Consider the following 19,052-nt stretch of genomic DNA (forward strand, 5'->3'; position numbering starts at 1 on the left):
TCTAAACATTATCTTCCCCAAAACTAAACAAAAATGTAGATATGTGTGGTCCAGGAGGTGGCGCAGTGGATAAAGCATTAGACTCTAATGCTTGAGGTCCTGAGTTCAATCCCTGGCAGCACATGTACCAGAGTGATGTCTGGTTCTTTCTCTCTCTATTCCTGTCTTTCTCAATAATAAAAAGTAACACCTTTAAAAAAAAACACAATAATTATTACAAAAAAATGTCCTTATCTTTAAGGACATGCTTTAGCTGATTTAATGTACTCTGACCTACGACGCTACTGGGGTAATAGTCTGCATTTCCACAGACTTAAACATTATCTTTCAGAAATAAAATTCTTGTAAATTGTTTTAGTCTTCAGAGGCTCAGACTGCAAGAGCACATATTAGTGAGGAGGCCAGTGAGGGGGCCTAACGGAGAGCACATGTTATAATATGCACAAGGGCCCAGGTTCAAACCCCAGTAGGGGGAAAGCTTTTTAAGAAGTGAAGCAGTGCTGCAGGTGTTTTTCGCTCTCCCTATCTATCAATCTTTCCCTTCACTTCAATTTCTTTTTGCTTCAATGCAATAAATAGATAAAACATCTAAAAAAAAAAAAATTCTTTCAGTCTTCATTAGTGTGCTGTTATCTAACTTCCTAACGATTCTGTTTTTCCAATTGCTTCTGTTGACAATATCCTATTTCCAAACCTTCAGAACTCCACAAATCTCTTCTATCCCTTTCTCTCCCTGCCAGCTGGTACCCAAGTATTCTATGGCAGCCAGCCAGAAGACTGGTTATTCTGGAAAGCCATTGTTCAAGTCCCAGCAAGATTAAACTGAATGTCACACTCTTACATGTGCTAAACAGAGTCATCAAGGACATTAGTGGTATGAAACAGAATATTGTCAAAGATAATACCATTTTACCTAAATAAGCCAATTACAAGGATGAGCACAGTATTGAGAAGATAAGATCCAATATTTTAATAACCAAAACAGTCAGCAGCTTAGTTAATGTCACAGTGTGCTTTCCAAGGAAGAGAAAACTTTTTCATTAGAAATAAACAGGTACGTTAAGTGATGGACCTAGCTACTTCATTATAATGTCGTCCCCAGCAGTGTCAATAAACAAAGTAAGCCCTAAGTAAACCCTATGCACAAGGCCCACCGGGAGAGTCACTCGGGAAGATGCTGAATGTTTGATTATGAAACTACAGAGAAGGGGCTGGGTGGTGGCACACCACACCCAGTTAAGCTTACACAGTACTAAATGCAGGGACCTGCTCAAGGATCTGGTTTCGAGGCCCCGTTCCCTACCTGCAGGATGCTTCACAAGCAGTGAAGCAGGGCTGCAGGTCTCTCTTTCTCTTTCTCTCTCTCTCTCTCTTTCTCTCTTCTCCCTTCCCTTCTGAAATTCTCTCTGTTCTGTCAAATAAAACAAGAAAGGAAAAAAAAACAAGTAAGGTAAAAATGGCTTCCAGGAGTGGTATATTCATAATGATGGCACCAAACCCCCAGAATTAACCCTGGTGGCAAAAATTAATTAATTAATTAAATTTTAAAAAATTCAGCTTCCTTTGTGGCCCAGGAGATGGATAAAGCATCGAACTCTCAAGCATGAGGTCCTGAATCCCATCCCCCCACAGCACATGTGCCAGAGTGATGTCTGGTTCTCTCTCTCTCTTCCTATCTTTCTCATTAATAAATAAGTAAAATCTTTCAAAAGAAATTGAAACTATAGAGAATTCACTTACAAACAAGGATAATATAGTGGCTGAATGCTGCCAGCAATCCAATTGTCATTAAAGAAAAAAATGGGGAGTTGGGTGGTAGCATAGCGGGTTAAGCACAGGTGGCGCAAAGCACAAGGACCAGCATAAGGATCCCGGTTCAAGCCCCCGACGCCCCACCTGCAGGGGAGTTGCTTCACAAGCGGTGAAGCAGGTCTGCAGGTGTCTTTCTCTCCCCCTCTCAGTTTTCCCCTCCTCTCTCCATTTCTCTCTGTCCTATCCAACAACAACATCAAGAACTACAACAATAATAAAAAAAAAAAGGACAACAAAAGGGAATAAATAAATATTTAAAAAAACAAGGGCAACAAAAAGGAAAATAAATAAATATTTAAAAAATGCAGTAAGGACAACACATTATAGTTGACAATGCCAAAGGAATCATCTCTTAAAAAAATATAAAAATATTTTTAAAATACTCCCAGAGGGTTAAAGAATAGGAAAGCATTACAGTTAAGAATGTCAAAGGAACCATCTTTTAAAAATAGATTTAAAAAAATACTCCCAGAGGATTAAAAAATAGGATTAACTATCAGGGGAAGGGATGGGATACGGAGTTCTGGTGGTGGGAACTGTGTGGAATTGAACCCCTCTTATCCTATGGTCTAATCAGTGTTTTCTTTTTCTTTCTTTTTTTTTTTAAATATTTATTTCCCTTTTGTTGCCTTTGTTTTTATTGTTGTTGTAGTTATTGTTGTTATTGATGTCGTCATTGTTGGGTAGGACAGAGAGAAATGGAGAGAGGAGGGGAAGACAGAAGGGAGAGAAAGATAGACACCTGCAGACCTGCTTCACCGCTTGTGAAGCGACTCCTCTGCAAGTGGGGAGCCAGGGGCTCAAACTGGGAATCCTTCTGCCAGTCCTTGCGCTTTGCGTCACTTGCGCACTACCGCCCGACTCCCCCAGTGTTTCCTTTTTATAAATAAAAATTTAAAATTTTAAAAAATAAAAGGGGTGGTATGGGAGGTGGTGCAGTGAATAAAGTATTGGACTCTCAAGCACAAGGTCCTATGTTTGATCTTCCGGCAGCACAGGTACCAGAGTGATGTCTGCTTCTCTCTTTCCTCCTACCTTTCAAATAAATAAATAAATAAAATCTTTTGAAAAAAATAATAAGTAAGTAAATAAAATAAATAAAAGGTCCCTACCTTAAAGAAAGAAGGGTCCCTTACCTGTCTGGAGAGAAATCTCCTGGGCTGCTTTTCTGGCCACTGTCGCAGAGCACTTGTTCATCTTGTAGGCCTGGTACATTAACCACAAACATCAGCTTGTCTTTCTTTTCCATACATTAAGTAATTCCATAAATGTAATAGGACATTTATAACCCTCTGAAAGCCAATTTCACTCAATAAAGAAACATAGAGAGAATTCATCTAAGTCATGAATGAAATCAAATTAGAAGGCCCACTGCCCGGCCAGGACTTGAAGGTAGCAGGAAAAAGAGGAGACTCTGGGAGCTGCGTGTAACCCTTTTTTCCCCAAACCGTGAGGTAGATGGTTTTACCCACCGTCCAGAAGAGCAATCTCTGGACACCGGCATGTCAGCCAGTAAACTGGTGAAGTTAGGTATTCTGAAGTATTTAAAAAATGTATAGAATGAAAGAAGCACAGGCTTCAGAAACAGGAAACCCAAGTTCTAGGATCTGGCTGCCTGAGTTCTCTTACTGGTTGCTTGGAAAGTTCCCTTAGCACCTCCTCCAGGCTCCAGGCCCTGACTTCCTATACCAAACAATGGTTGAAATCAATTTTTCTGAATTTTGTATAAAGCATAATGAACTCTCTCACTAGAAAATAAAAGGCTGGCAGTGGAGATAGCATAATGGTTATGCAAAGGGACTCTCATACCTGAGGCTCCAAAATCCCAGGTTTAATCCCCTGTACCACCATAAACCAGAGTTGAGCAGTCCTCTAGTAAAATACATAAATCAATAAATAATAAATAAACAGAAAGGTATACAAGTATACAAAGTATTGCCTACCATTTAAACAGGTTCACAGACTTCCTAAAGCTCTTCCACAGACTAAAGAAGTCCCAGACTCTAAAATTCCTTCTAAGTTAAAGATCCAGTATGCCTTGGGTCCTGATACCTACTAATTAAGAAGTCTGAGTATCCGAGAATAGTGGTTAGCAAACTATCTCCCAAGGCTAGACTACTTGGCTGCCAGTGTTTGTAAATTAAGTTTTACTGGAATACAGTCAAACCCATTCACTTCAAACTAGAGTAACAGAGCTGAGAACTTAGAGTGTGTAGGTCCAGGAAGTGGCACCATGGCTAGAATGTTGAACTTAAAAGAATTAAGTCCTGTGATTGATAGTGCATCTGGCTTTCATACCTGATGCTCCCAGTTTGATCCCCTCAAAAAAAAAAAAAAAGCAAACAAAACAAGATGGTTATGTGTTGGCAAAGATATGGAAAATCTGGAATCCTTCTACAGTATAGATGAAAATATAAAATGGTAGGTAGAGGCTGTGGCAAACAGTGTTTTCTCTACAAAGTTTAGAGAAAACTATATGATGCAGTAACTCTCACTTTGGGGTATATACTCAAAAGAAACTAAAGCAGGGGTTTCATCAGGTTATTATACACAACAGCACCAAGGCAGAAGCAACCCAATTAATTAGATAAATGAACAAAATGTGATTACACACACACACACATACACACACACACAAACACACACATCATGTAGCCTTAAAAAAGAAAATGCCAACACACGATACAATGTAGGTTAAATCAAGCGAAGTAAGTCTATCACAAACAAGAGATACCTACAGCAATCAAATTAATACTGGCAAAATTTGACAAAAAAATGATTTTCAGAGGAAGGGAAATGGGAAAGTTACTGTTTAATGGGTATACATTTTCAGTTTGGTAAATATTTCATAGCAAAATGGTTATGCAAAAGACACTCTCATGCCTGAGGCTCCAAAGTCCCAGATTCAGTCTCCTACACCATTATTAAGGTGAGCTAAGCAGTGTGCTATTAATAAATAAATAAATAAGGGGCCAGATGGTGGCACACCTGGTTGAACACACATGTTACAATGCATAAGGACCTGGGTTCAAGCCCCCAGTTCCCGCCTGCAAGGGGAAACTTCACAAGTGGTAAAGCAGGGCTGCAGGTGTCTCTCTTGTCTCTTCCTCTCTACCACTGCCTTTCCTCTTGATTTCTGGCTGTCTCTATCCAGTAAATAAATAAAGATAATAAAAATAAATAAATGAGAGTCCTATGAATCAATGGCAGCAAAACAATGTGAATATAACTTTATCCCACTGAAATCTATAATTGTAAATGATCAAGGATGCCAAGGACACGGGTTCAAGACCCTAGTCCCCACTTTCAGGGGGAAGTTTCATGAGGGGTGAAGCAGTGCTGCGGGTAACTCTCCTCCTCTCTGTCTCTCTCCCTATCTCTCTGGTTCACCCTCTATTTAAAAAAAAAAGCCATTAGGAACGGTGTAGTGGTCGAACAGACATTGAGCCCCCAAAATAGCCCTGAAGGAAAAGCAACAAAAATAAAAAATGATTAAGGTGGTACATTTTGTTACACATATTTTGACAACAATTTGGGGATTTAAAAAGATTCTGACACTCAATACTTCACAAGATCTCATAAAACTATACATACACTATCATTACAGTTTATTCATTTGACAGGAAAGAAATTGAAAGGGAGATAAAAAGGCAGAGAGACCACTGTAGCACTGCTTCAAGTTCATGAAGCTTCCCCACTGCAGAAGGGGACTGGAGGCTTGAACCCAGGTCCTTGTGCATGGCAATGTGTATGCCCAACCACCCAGTTCTCATTTTACCCATATTAACGGCCAGTGCATAGTATGTGTCATTCTTAGTTGACTACTACTGGCCCATAAAAGAAGCTAGTTGACAGATGACTTAACTACAGAAATAGATTCAAAATATTTTTCCTACCTGACCACAAACAATAACTAAGTGGGCATTAGATTGACTGAAGATTTGTTGGGAGGGGCCAGGCGGTGGCACACCTGGGTAAGCACTCACATTACAGTGCACAAGGACTGGGTTCTAGCTCCTGGTCCCTAACTGCAGATGGAAAGCTTCACAAGTGGTGAAGCAGGGCTACAGGTGTCTCTTTGTCTCTCTCCCCCCTCTCCTCTCAATTTCTCTGTCTCTATCCAATAATATATAAAAAAGATTTCGGGGCCGGGTGGTGATGCACCTAGCTGAGTGCACATGTTACAGTGTGGAAGGACCCAGGTCTGAGTCCGCGGTCCCTACCTGCAGGGGGAAAGCTTGATGAGTGGTGAAGCGGTGCTTCAGGTGTCTCTGTCTCTCGTCCTCTCTATTGAACCCTTCCCTCTTGACTTCTGGCTGCCTCTATCCAATAAATAAATAAAGGTAATAAAAAAAATGGGGGGGTGGAGTTGGGCGGTAGCGCAGCGAGTTAAGCACAGGTGGTGCAAAGCTCAAGGACCGGCATAAGGATCCCAGTTCAAGCTCCCCGCTCCCCACTTGCAGGGGAGTCACTTCACAGGTGGTGAAGCAGGTCTGCAGGTATCTTTCTCTCCCCGTCTTCCCTATCTCTCTCCATTTCTCCCGGTCCTATCCAACAACAACAACAACGATAACTACAACAATAAAACAACAAGGGCAACAAAAGGGAATAAATAAATAAATAAATATATTTAAATTTTTTTTCAAAGATTTAAGGGGGCCGGGCCCCCTTTCTGCCTTCCTCTCTCGATTTCTCTCTGTCCTAGCCAACAACAACAACAACGGCAACAAAATGGAAAAAATAGCCTCCAGGAGCAGTGGATTTGTGGTGCAGGCACTAAGCCCCAGTGATAACCCTGGAGGCAAAAAAAAAAAAAAAAAAAAAAGAGTTGTTCGGTGGTTCTCTTACTAGCAATTTCCAATACATCAAATGTTCAAGAATATGTCAAGATATAAGGAAAAGTTAACTTTTTTTTTTTTTTGTTAATACTCATTTGTATATTGATGGGGGACGGGGGAAGAGAATATCAGAGCATTCGTATGGCACAGGGGATGCCAGAGATTGAACTCAGGGCCTCATGCTTGAGAGTCCAAAAGCTACCCACTAAGTCACCTCCCTGGAAAAAAAATAAATAAAATCTAAATATATATTGTGTTATAATTTGCTAGGACAGAGAAAACCTAAGAAGGATGGGAAGATAGGAAGAGAGCTAAAGAGAGACATCTACGTCAGTGCTTTACTACTTGGGAAGCTTCCCCCTGCGAGGTAGCAAGATGGCTTATACCTAGATCTTCCTGCATATGGTAAGGTAACTGCTCAACCAGGTGTACCACTACCCAGCCCCCTGAAAAATTAAATTCTTACCAGGTGTTCAAGGCCATAGTCAGCTTGAGCAATACTAGTGCTGCTAAAAGTATTTGTTTCAATAATATCTGCTCCAGCCAACAAGTAATCCTGCAATGAAGAAATGGTAAGGCTGAAGGTTAAGTATTTTAGATTAGCTGTCCCAACAATAAATGTGTCATTTCATCTTCAACTTCTTTTGATCATTTACTAAACATCAAGCACTGCTCAAGAGGCCAGAGATGCAAATAAATATATATATATATATATATATAACATCGTTGTTGTTGGATAGGACAGAGAGAAATGGAGAGAGGAGGGGAAGAGAGGGGAGAGAAAGACAGACACCTGCAGACCTGCTTCACCACTTGTGAAGTGACTCTCCTGTAGGTGGGGAGCTGGGTGCCCGAACTGGGATTCTACGCCAGTCCTTGCACTCTGTGCCACCTGCGCTTAACCCACTAAGCTACCACCCGACTCCTTTTTTTCTTTTTCTAAGATAGAGACAGAGAGGCAGAGAGAGTGAGAAAGAGTCCATAATCATGAAGGTTTTATCAGTGTGGTGGGGGCCAGGCTCAAACCTGGGCTGTGCATATGGCAAAGCAGCACACTAAACAAGTGAGTTACTTTGCTGGCCCCCGATAGGAAAACTGAAGGTGATAATATTCTTCCAGTATAACCAAACCTCTTCAAGGTCAATTTTCAGTCTTCCAGTAGTACCGTTCCCAATCTGACCAAAAGAAAGGTATTCTTAGTTTTTCTCCAAATGAAAGCTATGATATTCTTCTTAAGTCACTACCAGGGCTTCACTCAGAGTCAATGTTTTTCAGAAAGAGACAGAGAAAAGAGACAGAGAGAGAGAGATGATGATGAGAGAGACCGAGACAAATCTCCAGTGCAACTGTACTCCCAGGTGGTATACCTGGGGCTTGAAGTTGGGTCGCACATGGCAAAACAAGCACCATCCCAGGCAAGTTGCCTAGCCAAACCCCCATTCTACGGCTCATCTCCGTTTTAACCACTCCAGCAGAATCATGCTTACATTCTCAATGAATCAATCATTGTGACTTGTTGAGGCAACTGTTTCTTTAAGGATCTGAGGCCAGTGAGACAGTTCACGTGGGAAGGTGCCTACTTGGCAATACACATGATCTGGGTTTGAGTCTCTATACCCCCATAGCGCCAGGAGAAGCTTTAGTGCTGTTGGTGTGAGAGTGTGTGTGTGTGTGTGTGTGTGTGTGTGTGTGTGTGTGTGTATGTTTAAAAAAAAAATTAAAATTTTTTTATTATCTTTGAGAGACAGCCAGAAATCAAGAGGAAGGAGGGAGAGAGGGAGAGAGTCAGAGGGACACCTGCAGCACTGCTTCGCCACTTGTGAAGCTTTCTCCCTGCAGGTGGGAATGAGGGCTTGAGCCCAGGTCCTTGTGCATTATAACATATGCATATGAACTCACCAGGCCCTGTGTACACATCTCTATCTGACCAAGTCAGCCCAGAGCAACACAGTCCCCACAATGACAAAACAAAAGAGTCTGAAACATTTATAATAATGCCACTCTCTAGAAGATAAAACTGAGGGCCAAGTGGTGGCGCACCTGGTTAAGCACAAACATTACAGTACACAAAGACCCAGGTTCAAGTCCCTGGTCCCCACCTGCAGGGGAGAAAGTTTCACAAGCAGTGAAGTAAGTCTGCAGGTGTTTCTCTGTCTCTCTTCATCTCTGTCTTCCCCCTCCCATATTAGTTTCTCTCTGTATCTACCCAAGAGTAAATAATAATAATAATAATTAATAATAATAATAATAATAAAAGATAAAACTGGGAGTTGGGCGGTATTGCAGCAGGTAAAGCGCACATGGTGCCAAGTGCAAGAACCAGAGTAAGGATCCCGGTTCGAGCCCCCAGATCCCCACCTGCGGCGGAAAGGGGGATCACTTCACAGGAGGTGAAGCAGGTCTGCAGGTGTCTATCTTTCTCTCCCCCTCTCTGTCTTCCCCTCCTCTCTCCATTTCTCTCTGTCCTATGTAACAACAACGACATCAACAACAATAACAACTACAACAACAATGAAAACCAACAAGGGCAACAAAAGGGAAAATAAATAAATATTTAAAAAAGAGTGGTCCGGGAGGTGGTGCAGTGGCTAAGGCACTAGACTCTCAAGTGTGAGGTCCTAAGTTCAATCCCCGGCAGCACACATACCGGAGTGATGTCTGGTTCGCTCTCCTTCTATCTTTCTCAGTAATAAATAAATAAATAAATATTTTAAAAGATACATATATAAAACTAACTCACCTGCCCCTCACCCCCTTTTTTTTCAATTGTCACCAGGGTTAAGAGCTGGGACTCATTTCCTACATGACAAATCTACTGCTCCCAAGGGCTTTTTTTTTTTTTAAATATATAGGACAGAGAAAATTGAGAGAAGAGGGTGAGATAGAAAAGGAAAGATAAATAAAGGCCCAGTGGTGGTCCACCAGGTTGAGTGAACACACTACAATGCAGAAGGACTTGGATTCAAACCCCAAGTCCCACCTGCAGGGGGGAAGCTTCACACGTGGTGAAAACAGTGCTGTAGATGTCCCTTTCTCCCTCTCTATCTCCCCTTTCTCTCTTGATCTCTCTGTCTGTAACCAATAAAATAGATACAAATATTAAAAGGGAGAGAAGTAGAGATAAAGAGAGACAGTTGTAGCTCTCTGTTCTCCACTTCTGAAGCTCTCCCCACCCCGCAGGTGGGAAACTGGGGCTTGAACCTTGGTCTTTGAACTTAGCAATGGGTGCACTCAACCGCACGAGCCACTGCACAGCTGCACGAGCCACTGCCCAGCTCCAAGCTTTGCCCATTTAATGTAATTCAGACCAACAAAGCAGATCAAATCACCTGATTATTTCTTCTGCTCGTGTGTGTATGAAATTTTAATGATAACTTGTAAAGCAATTTATCCTTGTGCTTATTTTTAAATTTTATAAGCCTGCTTAGCAATATTGACTTAGGTTTTATTCTCTATTGGCTAATCAGTTCTATTGGAAACAGAAAAATGCAATTTCAAAAATAATGGGACTTTCAATCTTGGTAACACCAGTCAAGTAATTTATCATCTGCAATTCTGTTTCCAAATTTACAAAATGGGAAAAATAACTTTTACCTTTTGGCTTTGCTTTATCAGGGTTGTGATGGTGACTCTGATAAAATGGCATATTCAAAACCCCTAATTTATTAGCCCAAGATTTCAGGGGTTTTAGTAGAGTTGAAATGCCTCAACAGCAAAAAGTTTATTTTCCTTATCAAGCTTATCCTGAATATTCAACATAGTGCCTAGCTATGATTTAGTATCCAACACTGGCCTTCTGATCAAATCACCAAGCTCTCCATTATCTTTCAGAACACGCTGTCTGGGGGCCAGGCAGTAGCACTGAGGGTAAAGCGCACATGGTGTGAAGCGCAAGGATCAGCATAAGCCCCCAGCTACTCACCTGTGTGTGTGTGTGGCGGGGGGGATCACTTCACAGGCGGTGAAGCAGGTCTGTAGGTGTCTATCTTTCTCTCCCCCTTTCTGTCTTCCCTCCCCTCTCTGTCCTACCCAACAATAATGACGACAATAATAATAACAACGATAAACAACAAGGGCAACAAAAGGGAAAAAATAGCCTCCAGGAGCAGTGGATTCATAGTGCAGGCATCGAACCCAGCAATAACCCTGGAGGCAAAAACAAAGAACACATCTGTCTTTGATGTGCAAAATCAATTAAAGAATAATGGAGTGATGAAAATAGGAGTTGTGGATATTTACCTTATGGATCTGGTAGATAACGTCAGGCTGAGTTATACTTAGAATGTCATTGTTGCCTTTCAGTGGTCTGGTGTGATCTTTAAATTCTTGACCTCGGAAGTCTTCTTCACTTAGCCTGTACCGCTGGATCATGGTCCCCATCCCTCCATCTAGAACCATAATCCTCTCCCGCAGAATGGCTTCGATCTCATCCTGCTGGGTTTTCTTCATGTTGGCTGTAGTTATTCCTGATTCAGAGATATGGAAAGCAAACAGCAGTGAGCCAAATGATAGGAGGAGAAGTGAGTCAGGCTGTAGAAAAAAGTCTTCGGGGCTCACTGTTAAATATACACATATTTCACTATTAGGGATACGTGGCAGAGATGACTAAAATCATCAGTAATTCCAATCTTCCATTTGAACTGTTAATATGGACAATCTCCCACACCCGCTGCCAGAACTGACAAGAGATTTACTGACATCTTTATTTACTGACATCTTTATTCCATCTACATAATAAAAAAAACCTGCAAATACCCTGAAACTTCCCAGTTCTCTTGATGTCCCTGACTTCTCCTCCTCATTCTCAGGCCTATGAAGTCCCCAGTGCCTACTCCTTTCAGATCTATTGCTGGTTTCCACAACTATGGCAAAGCACAAAGCTATGCTGATTGCAGGCACTGAAAATTCCTAATTTTCTTTAGGCTACCTCTTCTGGGCTGCCTTCAGCATTCTCAAAGCAGTTTGGTAGTTGAGGTGGGGGAAACAAACAAACAAACGAATGGGGGACTAGTTCACTTGTATAGGAGGCAGCTTTATCATGTTTGTGACCCGATTACAATCCCAGCCCCCAAGGTGTTGAAGGAAGTTTCAGTGTTGTGGTCTCTCTCCCCCCCCACCCCCTGCCTTCTCCCTTTCATTCCTTTTTCTTTTCTGTCTCTAAAATAAATAAGAAGAGAAAGAGGAAGAAGAATGAGAATAGGGAGGGAGAGAGAGAGAGAGAATAGGGAGAAGAGGAGGAGAAATTTTAAAAAGATAGAGATCAATGGAACAGAAAAGACAGTCCAGACAGACAGTCCAAATTTACAACAACAATGCCAAGAACATACAATGGAGAAAGGAAATTCTCTTTAATAAGTGGTATTGTGAGAGTGGACAAGTACTAATGATTATGCAAAGAAACTTTCATGACTGAGGCTCCGAAGCCCCAGGCTCAATCCCCAGCACCACTGTAAACCAGAGCTGCACAGTGCACAGGAAAAAAAAATTAAATTCCTAAGGGAATTTATTTATTTACAGTGGCTAGAATGTTTGATTTGAAAACGTAAGCTCCAGGGGGTCGGTGGTAGCGCAATGGGTTAAGTGCACGTGGCGCAAAGCACAAGGACCAGCGTAAGGATCCCGGTTCAAACCCCCGGCTCCCCACCTGCAGGGGAGGCGCTTCACAAGCGGTGAAGCAGGTCTGCAGGTGTCTATCTTTCTCTCCCCCTCTGTCTTCCCCTCCTCTCTCCATTTCTCTCTGTCCTATCCAACGACGACGACATCAATAACAACAACAATAAAAAACAAGGGCAACAAAAGGGGAAATTTTTAAAAATGTATTTAAAAGATGTAGCAAAAGAAGATGGAGGGGTGAGGTTAGATAGCATAATAGTTATGCAGAGACTCTCATGCCTGAGGCTCCAAAGTCCCAGGTTCAATCCCCCACACCACCATAAGCCAGAGCTGAGCAGTGCTCTGGTTAAAAAAAATTTTTTTTTAAAAAAAAGGTAGAAATAAGAATAAGAATGATATAAAGACATAAACCCTAATGTGTAATAAATAAGTAATAAATTAACGTCAAGAACACATCTCCTCAGGAGATATAATCACCCCACGTAAGCCCAGAAGATTTAAATTTTCATTCCCACTGCACTAAATGGGGAACACAGAGACCAATGAAAATAAAGTTCATTTTCTGTAACATAAGCAAATGACCCCAGTGCTTTCTCAGTAGTGTGTTGCTTTCACTCTGTTAAAGATGCCTTATTGCTGACCTCCAAGGTCCTTGCAAAATACTTCTCACATTGGTTTTTGAATCTCTGATTTCTACCAATTTGGAACGCATTATAAGCGTCTCTTTGCTTGTTCATAATTTCATTTCTGAAACATACTACTTCCCCTTTGATTTTAATTAAACAGGGAAGGCTTAGAGATAATTTATCAGTCCAGATACATTCATTCACTCTTTCACCAAGCTCAAGGCCCTGGACCCCCACCTGCAGGGGGAAAGTTTCAAGAGAGAACTAAGGCTACCGGTGTCTCTCCGTCTCTTTCCCTCTAGCTCTCCCTCCTCAATTTTTCTTTCTCTGATAAATAAATAAAAATATGCGGGAGTCAGGCTGTAGCGCAGCGGGTTAAGTGCAGGTGGCGCAAAGCACAAGGACTGGCATAAGGATCCCGGTTCGAGCAACACCTGCAGGGGAGTCGCATCACAAGAGGTGAAGCAGGCCTGCAGGTGTCTATCTTTCTCTCTCCCTCACTGTCTTCCCCCTCCTCTCTCCATTTCTCTCTGTCCTATCCAACAACAACAATAATTACAACAATAAAACAAGGGTAGTAAAAGGGAATAAATAAATAAATAAAAATATGCATTCACTCATTAGTCATTCATTAACTAAGCTACAGATGACCGAGCAAGAATGAAAAATAAGCATATTTTAGCTGTAGTTAATAAATTCTCACAAGAGGTACTTGCTAGGGAGTCAGGCTGTAGCGCAGTGGGTTAAGCGCAGGTGGCCCAAAGTGCAAGGACTGGCATAAGGATCCCAGTTCAAGCCCCCAGCTCCCCACCTGCAGGAGAGTCACTTCACAGGCGTCTGTCTTTCTCTGCAGTTGTCTGTCTTTCTCTCCCCCCGTCTCCCCTCCTCTCTCCATTTCTCTCTGTCCTATCCAACAATGATGACATCAATAACAACAACAATAAAAATAACAACGGCAACAAAAAGGGAAAATGACTATTACAAAAGGGAATAAATATATATATATACATATATATATATATATATATATATATATATATATATGTACTTGCTAGCTCACTTAGTCCCCTTTCTAAGGAGATCTACATCTAGACTTATGTCCAACTTTGGGATGCTGAAGTTAGCTACTAGTTCCTTGTTAAATTTAAAAAAAAAAAAATCACTAAGACAGGGTACTATTTATTAAGGGATTATCTTTTCCTTTTTTTTTTTCCCCTGCTTGGTTTCACTGAAGATTTATGCCTGCACACCCCACTGCACCCAGTGGACTGTATTTTTGCTTGCCTGCTTTTTTTCGGAGAAAAAGGGAAAGGCAGAGAGAGAGAGTTACTACAGCGCTGCTCTAGCACTTGTAAAGCTTTCCTTTTGCACGGTGCTCCCAGGTGGTGGCCAGGTCCGCAAGCACAGTAATAATGTGTGAGTTCTCCCCCTAGTCCCCAGACAAAGGACTTTTTTTTTCCTTTTTTATTTTTTATAGGAAAGATAGAAATTGAGAGAGGAACAGGAGAGAGAGAAGGAGAGAGACAGACACCTGTAGCATTTCCTTCACGGCTCATGAAGCAGTCCACCCTGCAGGTAGGGAGCAGGGGCTCAAACCCAGGTGCTTGCACGTGGTAACATGCACTCAACCAGGTATGTTACCACCAGGCCCCCACACACCCGTATTTATTTATTTGTTTATTCCCTTTTGTTGCCCTTGTTGTTTTATTGTTGTAGTTATTATTGTTGTCGTTGTTGGATAGGACAGAGAGAAATGGAGAGAGATGGGGAAGACAGAGAGGGGGAGAGAAAGACCTGCTTCACCACTTGTGGAGCGGCTCCCCTCCAGGTGGGAAGCCAGGGGCTCGAACCGGGATGCTTACACTGGTCCTTGCGCTTTGCGCCACCTGTGCTTCACCTGCTGCACTACCGCCTGACTCCCCATCTGTATTTTTTAGACACTTCCCAGCAGCTTTAGTTTCCAATCAAAGTAAAAATTCAAGCCCATGGGTCATATTTATCCCTTGGTAGCCAGGTGAGGGGTGATGGGTGCATACCCCAATCTCACAGGGAGAACAGAAAGGAGGGAAGGATAGGAAGGCAGAACTGAGGTCTTTTATCATCAAGTGACTGACTGGTCGTGAGCCGAGTCTCTTTCTACACAAGATTGCCTCCAAGTATCTCACTTGATAGGATTATCTTCACCCTTTCTCTCATCCTTCCTGACTGTCCTGTTCCTTCTCACCTACTCCCAATCCCCCAGCTCCACAGCAAGACTTTTCTTTTTATTGTCACCAGAGTTATCATCACGGCTAGGTGCCTACAAATCCACCACTCCCAGTGGCCACTTTTCTTCCTTTCCTTTTTTTTTTTTCCTCCAGGGTTATTGCTGGGCTCGGTGCCTGCACCATGAATCCACCGCTCCTGGAGGCCATTTTTCCCCCTTTTTGTTGCCCTTGTTGTTGTAGCCTCATTGTGGCCATCACCATCGCCATTGTTGTTGGATAGGACAGAGAGAAAATGGAGAGAGGAGGGGAAGACAGACAGGGGGAGAAAAAGATAGACACCTGCAGACCTGCTTCACCGCCTGGCGGTGAAGCGACTCCCCTGCAGGTGGGGAGCCCCGCCCGAACCGGGATCCTTACGCCAGTCCTTGCGCCTTACACCACATGCGCTTAACCCACTGCGCCACCACCCAACCCCCTACCTTTCCTTTAAAAAAAAAAATTAAATTTGGTAGGACAAAGAGAAATTAAGAGGGGAAGAGGAGATAGTGAGGGAGAAAGATAAACACAGGTGGTATGCTGGCAAAGCCTCTTAAGCATACTTCATTAAGTGCACTTAGTACTAAGTGCAAGGACCCATGGAAGGATCTGGGTTCCAGTCCTGGCACCCCACCTACAGGGGGGATGCTTCACAAGCAGCAAAGCAAGTCTGCAGGTATCTGTCTTTCTCTCTCCCTTTCAATCTGCCCCTCCCATCTCAACTGTTTTCTGTCCTACTCAATAAAACGGAAAAAATGGCCTCCAGGACTTAACCCAGCGATAACCCTGGAGGGAAAAAGAGAGACAGACAGACAAACACCTACAGACCTGCTTTACCAATTGTGAAGTACCCCCAAGCTCCCAGCCCTCGCAGGTGGGGAGCAGGGGCTCAAACTCGGGCCCTTGCTACTGTGATGTGTGCACCAAGCCTCCATAAGACTTAAATTGAAATGGAATTCCCCTGCCCCATTAGAGGAGGCTTTAGAGCTACGATGTATTTTCCCCTCTATCTTTTCTATTCGGCAAAGCCAGCCCAGAGTGAAGACCCATAATGACAGAAATAAAATAATCTTGACTCCTCTTTCAAGCATATAAGCACAAGTAAATCTAAAGTCTTAACTAAATCCAAGACCCAGGTTCAGTGTTTCTGCAGATGCTTCTAGACTTAATTAAAGTTGGCTTGGGGTCCAAGGGTGGAGGTGAGACTTGGAATACGACTGCCACCTCTCCAGATTCAAAGGAGGTCTCGAAATTTTACATCAAGCTCAACCTGATGCTGTTGACTGGCTACGGAAGAAGGGCAAACGCTAGAAGAAGAAGGAGTCAGTTCTAGATCCAAACAGGCAATTTTCCTTTCGTTTTCTGTAAAAAAAGAGTTCTCACTCTTAAATATTACAAATCTTCAGAGGCATTTTTGCTAATACATTTGGGTGAAAGGGAAGTCACATATTTCCTTATTTTAATTAACCCAGTGGGGGTAAGTTTCAAGTCATGAGTACAGAGATATATTAATCAAATAATCATGGTATTCCTATGAGAGGAATAAGTCTTATCTTAAAAGAGTCAGGATGGGGGGTCAGGCAGTAGCACTGCGAGTTGAGCGCACGTGGCGCAAAGCGCAAGGACAGGTGTTAAGGATCCCGGTTTGAGCGTCCGGCTCCCCACCTGCGGGCTGCGGGGGAGTCACTTCACAAGAGGTCTTTCTCTCCCCCTCTCTGTCTTCCCCTCCTGTCTCCATTTCTCTCTGTCCTATCCAACAACGAACAACGTCAACAACAATAACCACAAGGCTACAACAACGGCAACAAAAGGGGGAAAAGAAAAAAAAAAGGCCTCTAGGAGCAGTGGATTCAGGGTGCAGGCACTGAGCCCCAGCAGTAACCCCGGAGGCAAAAAAAAAAAAGTCAGGATGAGGGGGCCAGGCAGCGGCGCACCTGGTTAGGCGCACACAAGCACCGGGGCTAAAGCGCCTGGCCCCCACCTGCAGGGGGAAATCTTCACATGTGGTGAAGCAAGGCTGCAGGTGTCTCTCTGTCTCTTTCCCTGCGCCACCTGTTTCATGAACTCAAGTCTCCCATCTGTCAGAACCCTAAAACTAAGAGGGTCACTAGGTCAACTCTCTAAATTTCTTTCTTAGTTATGAATGTAGTATCGACTCTTGTCTCAGAGTTGAACACCCTCGTTTTGTCAGAATACTCGCATCTCAATTTTTTTTTTTTTTTAAATCACCAGAGTTACTCTGGTTTCCAGTGGTGCGGGGGCCTGAACTTGGGACTCTGGAGCCTCAGTTTGCATAACCACTATGCTATCTGCCCTTGCCCTAATTTCTCACTTCCTACCTCACATCTCACATGCTTTCGTGGGTGTGTTTGTCCAACAATTTTAAGCAGGATCACCTTAGGGGGCCCAAAGCGCATTCATTACAAAACTGAATTTCTGTTACTGAACGTAATCAAGTTTTTTGTTTGTTGGTTTTTCCTCAACGCTGATCCCAGAATCACCCACATCACCATCGGCTGAGATCACCACTCCCCACTCCGACCTGCTCGGTATCTGCGAACCTATCTGAACACTCAATGCACCGCGGCTGCACCTGTGACAAGGAAAAAAAGTGTAAAGTTCACCCGAGTTTTCAGCAGCTTTCTGGGTTTCCTTATCTGTCTCTCAGCAGCTCCACTCTCTGTATTTAGAGCGTCACATTCTGACAACTTTGCTGGAACCTGCTCCGCCCAACTACAAAGTTGAGCCCCTTTGACGTGTTAAGTGCGAGTATAGCGCTCGAATGGGCTTTTGCGGCTTTGTGTGCACAGGAAGCGAAGAGAGATGGTGGAGAAAAGCATGAAATGGGGGCGGGAGTGAAAGAAAGAGAGAGAAAGAGAAAAAGACAGTAACAACAACAACAACAAAAAGTGGGACCTCGGGGCTCCCGATCAAGTGCAAAGACGCCACCACCCACGGGGGAGACGTGCCCCGGCTTCTCCCAGAGCTGCAGAGTCGCCCCGGGGCTCGGAAAGGCCGCAGCGAGCCATCAACAAGCCACCCGCAGAGTCGCCGCGTTACCGGAGGGCGTGTGTGCTCCTGGGGCGCAGGCGACGGGCTGCCGAGTCTCCTCCTCGGGACGGGGCGCGGCGGGGCCCACGCGGTCGCCACTGTGGCCGCCCAGAGCGACGGACGGCAGCCGGCGCCCCGCGAGCGGCCACTGCAGGAGCCGGTCTCGCGACGCCTCCCGGCGGCCCCACTCCCCAGAGACGCCGAGGTTTCCGTGCGCGGAGTCCGCCGCGAGCCTGCGCGCGGCGCGGGGACGACAGCGGGACCCTCCTCCGCGACTGACGCTCAAGCACGTGCTTGCTTCCCGGTCCCCCTCGCCCGCGCTGCCCTCGGGCCTGGCGACCGGGCACGTGTCACCAGAAGCCGACCCGCGTGAAGGACGCGAGAGTGGACTAGCAGAGGAGGACAACGTGGCGTCCTGGAAGAAGGACCACGGCTCTCAGTCCTGAGGGCTTGGGGACAACTTAGATCAGCGCGCAATCTAGCGACGGAGGGGGCGGGCCCTTCGCTCCCAGCCTGTGCTAGTGAGAGCTCCTCGTGACTGTATTGGCTGATCGATCTCAACCAATCACCTACGGCTTTGTCGCAGGGCTCTCTGGGAGAAGTAGTCCAGGCTCCCAGGTTTCCTTTGGGCATCTCTGCGCCCAATATCCGGAAGTGCGACCCGGGTAGCTTCTTCAAGTTTAAGACTTGGTACTGGGATTCGGGCCATAGTGCAGTGGGTTGAGCGCACGTGACACAAAGCACAAGGACCAGCGTAAGGCTCCCCGTTCGAGTCCCCGATCACCACCTGCACGAGAGTAGCTTCACAAGCAGGTCTACAGGTGTCTCCCCTCCCCCCCCTTCTTCCCCTCCTGTCCCCATTTCTCTCT

At 44.1% G+C, this 19,052-nt stretch overlaps 1 protein-coding gene across 2 annotated transcripts in view; it reads right to left on the reverse strand.

The window, feature by feature from the left end:
• Nucleotides 1–18,326, reverse strand: part of MTR (5-methyltetrahydrofolate-homocysteine methyltransferase) — a 77,998-nt gene extending 59,672 nt beyond the window's left edge. For both annotated transcript variants that reach the window (XM_060191941.1, XM_060191942.1), the window contains exons 1-4: nt 18,193–18,326; nt 10,890–11,116; nt 7,117–7,206; nt 2,949–3,018 (exon numbers count right to left, since the gene is read on the reverse strand). In XM_060191941.1, coding sequence (XP_060047924.1) covers nt 2,949–3,018; nt 7,117–7,206; nt 10,890–11,099 — 370 coding nt within the window. In that variant the 5' untranslated portion in view covers nt 11,100–11,116; nt 18,193–18,326. The remainder of the gene's footprint in view (nt 1–2,948; nt 3,019–7,116; nt 7,207–10,889; nt 11,117–18,192) is intronic.
• Nucleotides 18,327–19,052: the final 726 nt, after the last annotated feature.

Source organism: Erinaceus europaeus, chromosome 6, assembly GCF_950295315.1.
Source record: "Erinaceus europaeus chromosome 6, mEriEur2.1, whole genome shotgun sequence".
Lineage (NCBI taxonomy): Eukaryota > Metazoa > Chordata > Mammalia > Eulipotyphla > Erinaceidae > Erinaceus > Erinaceus europaeus.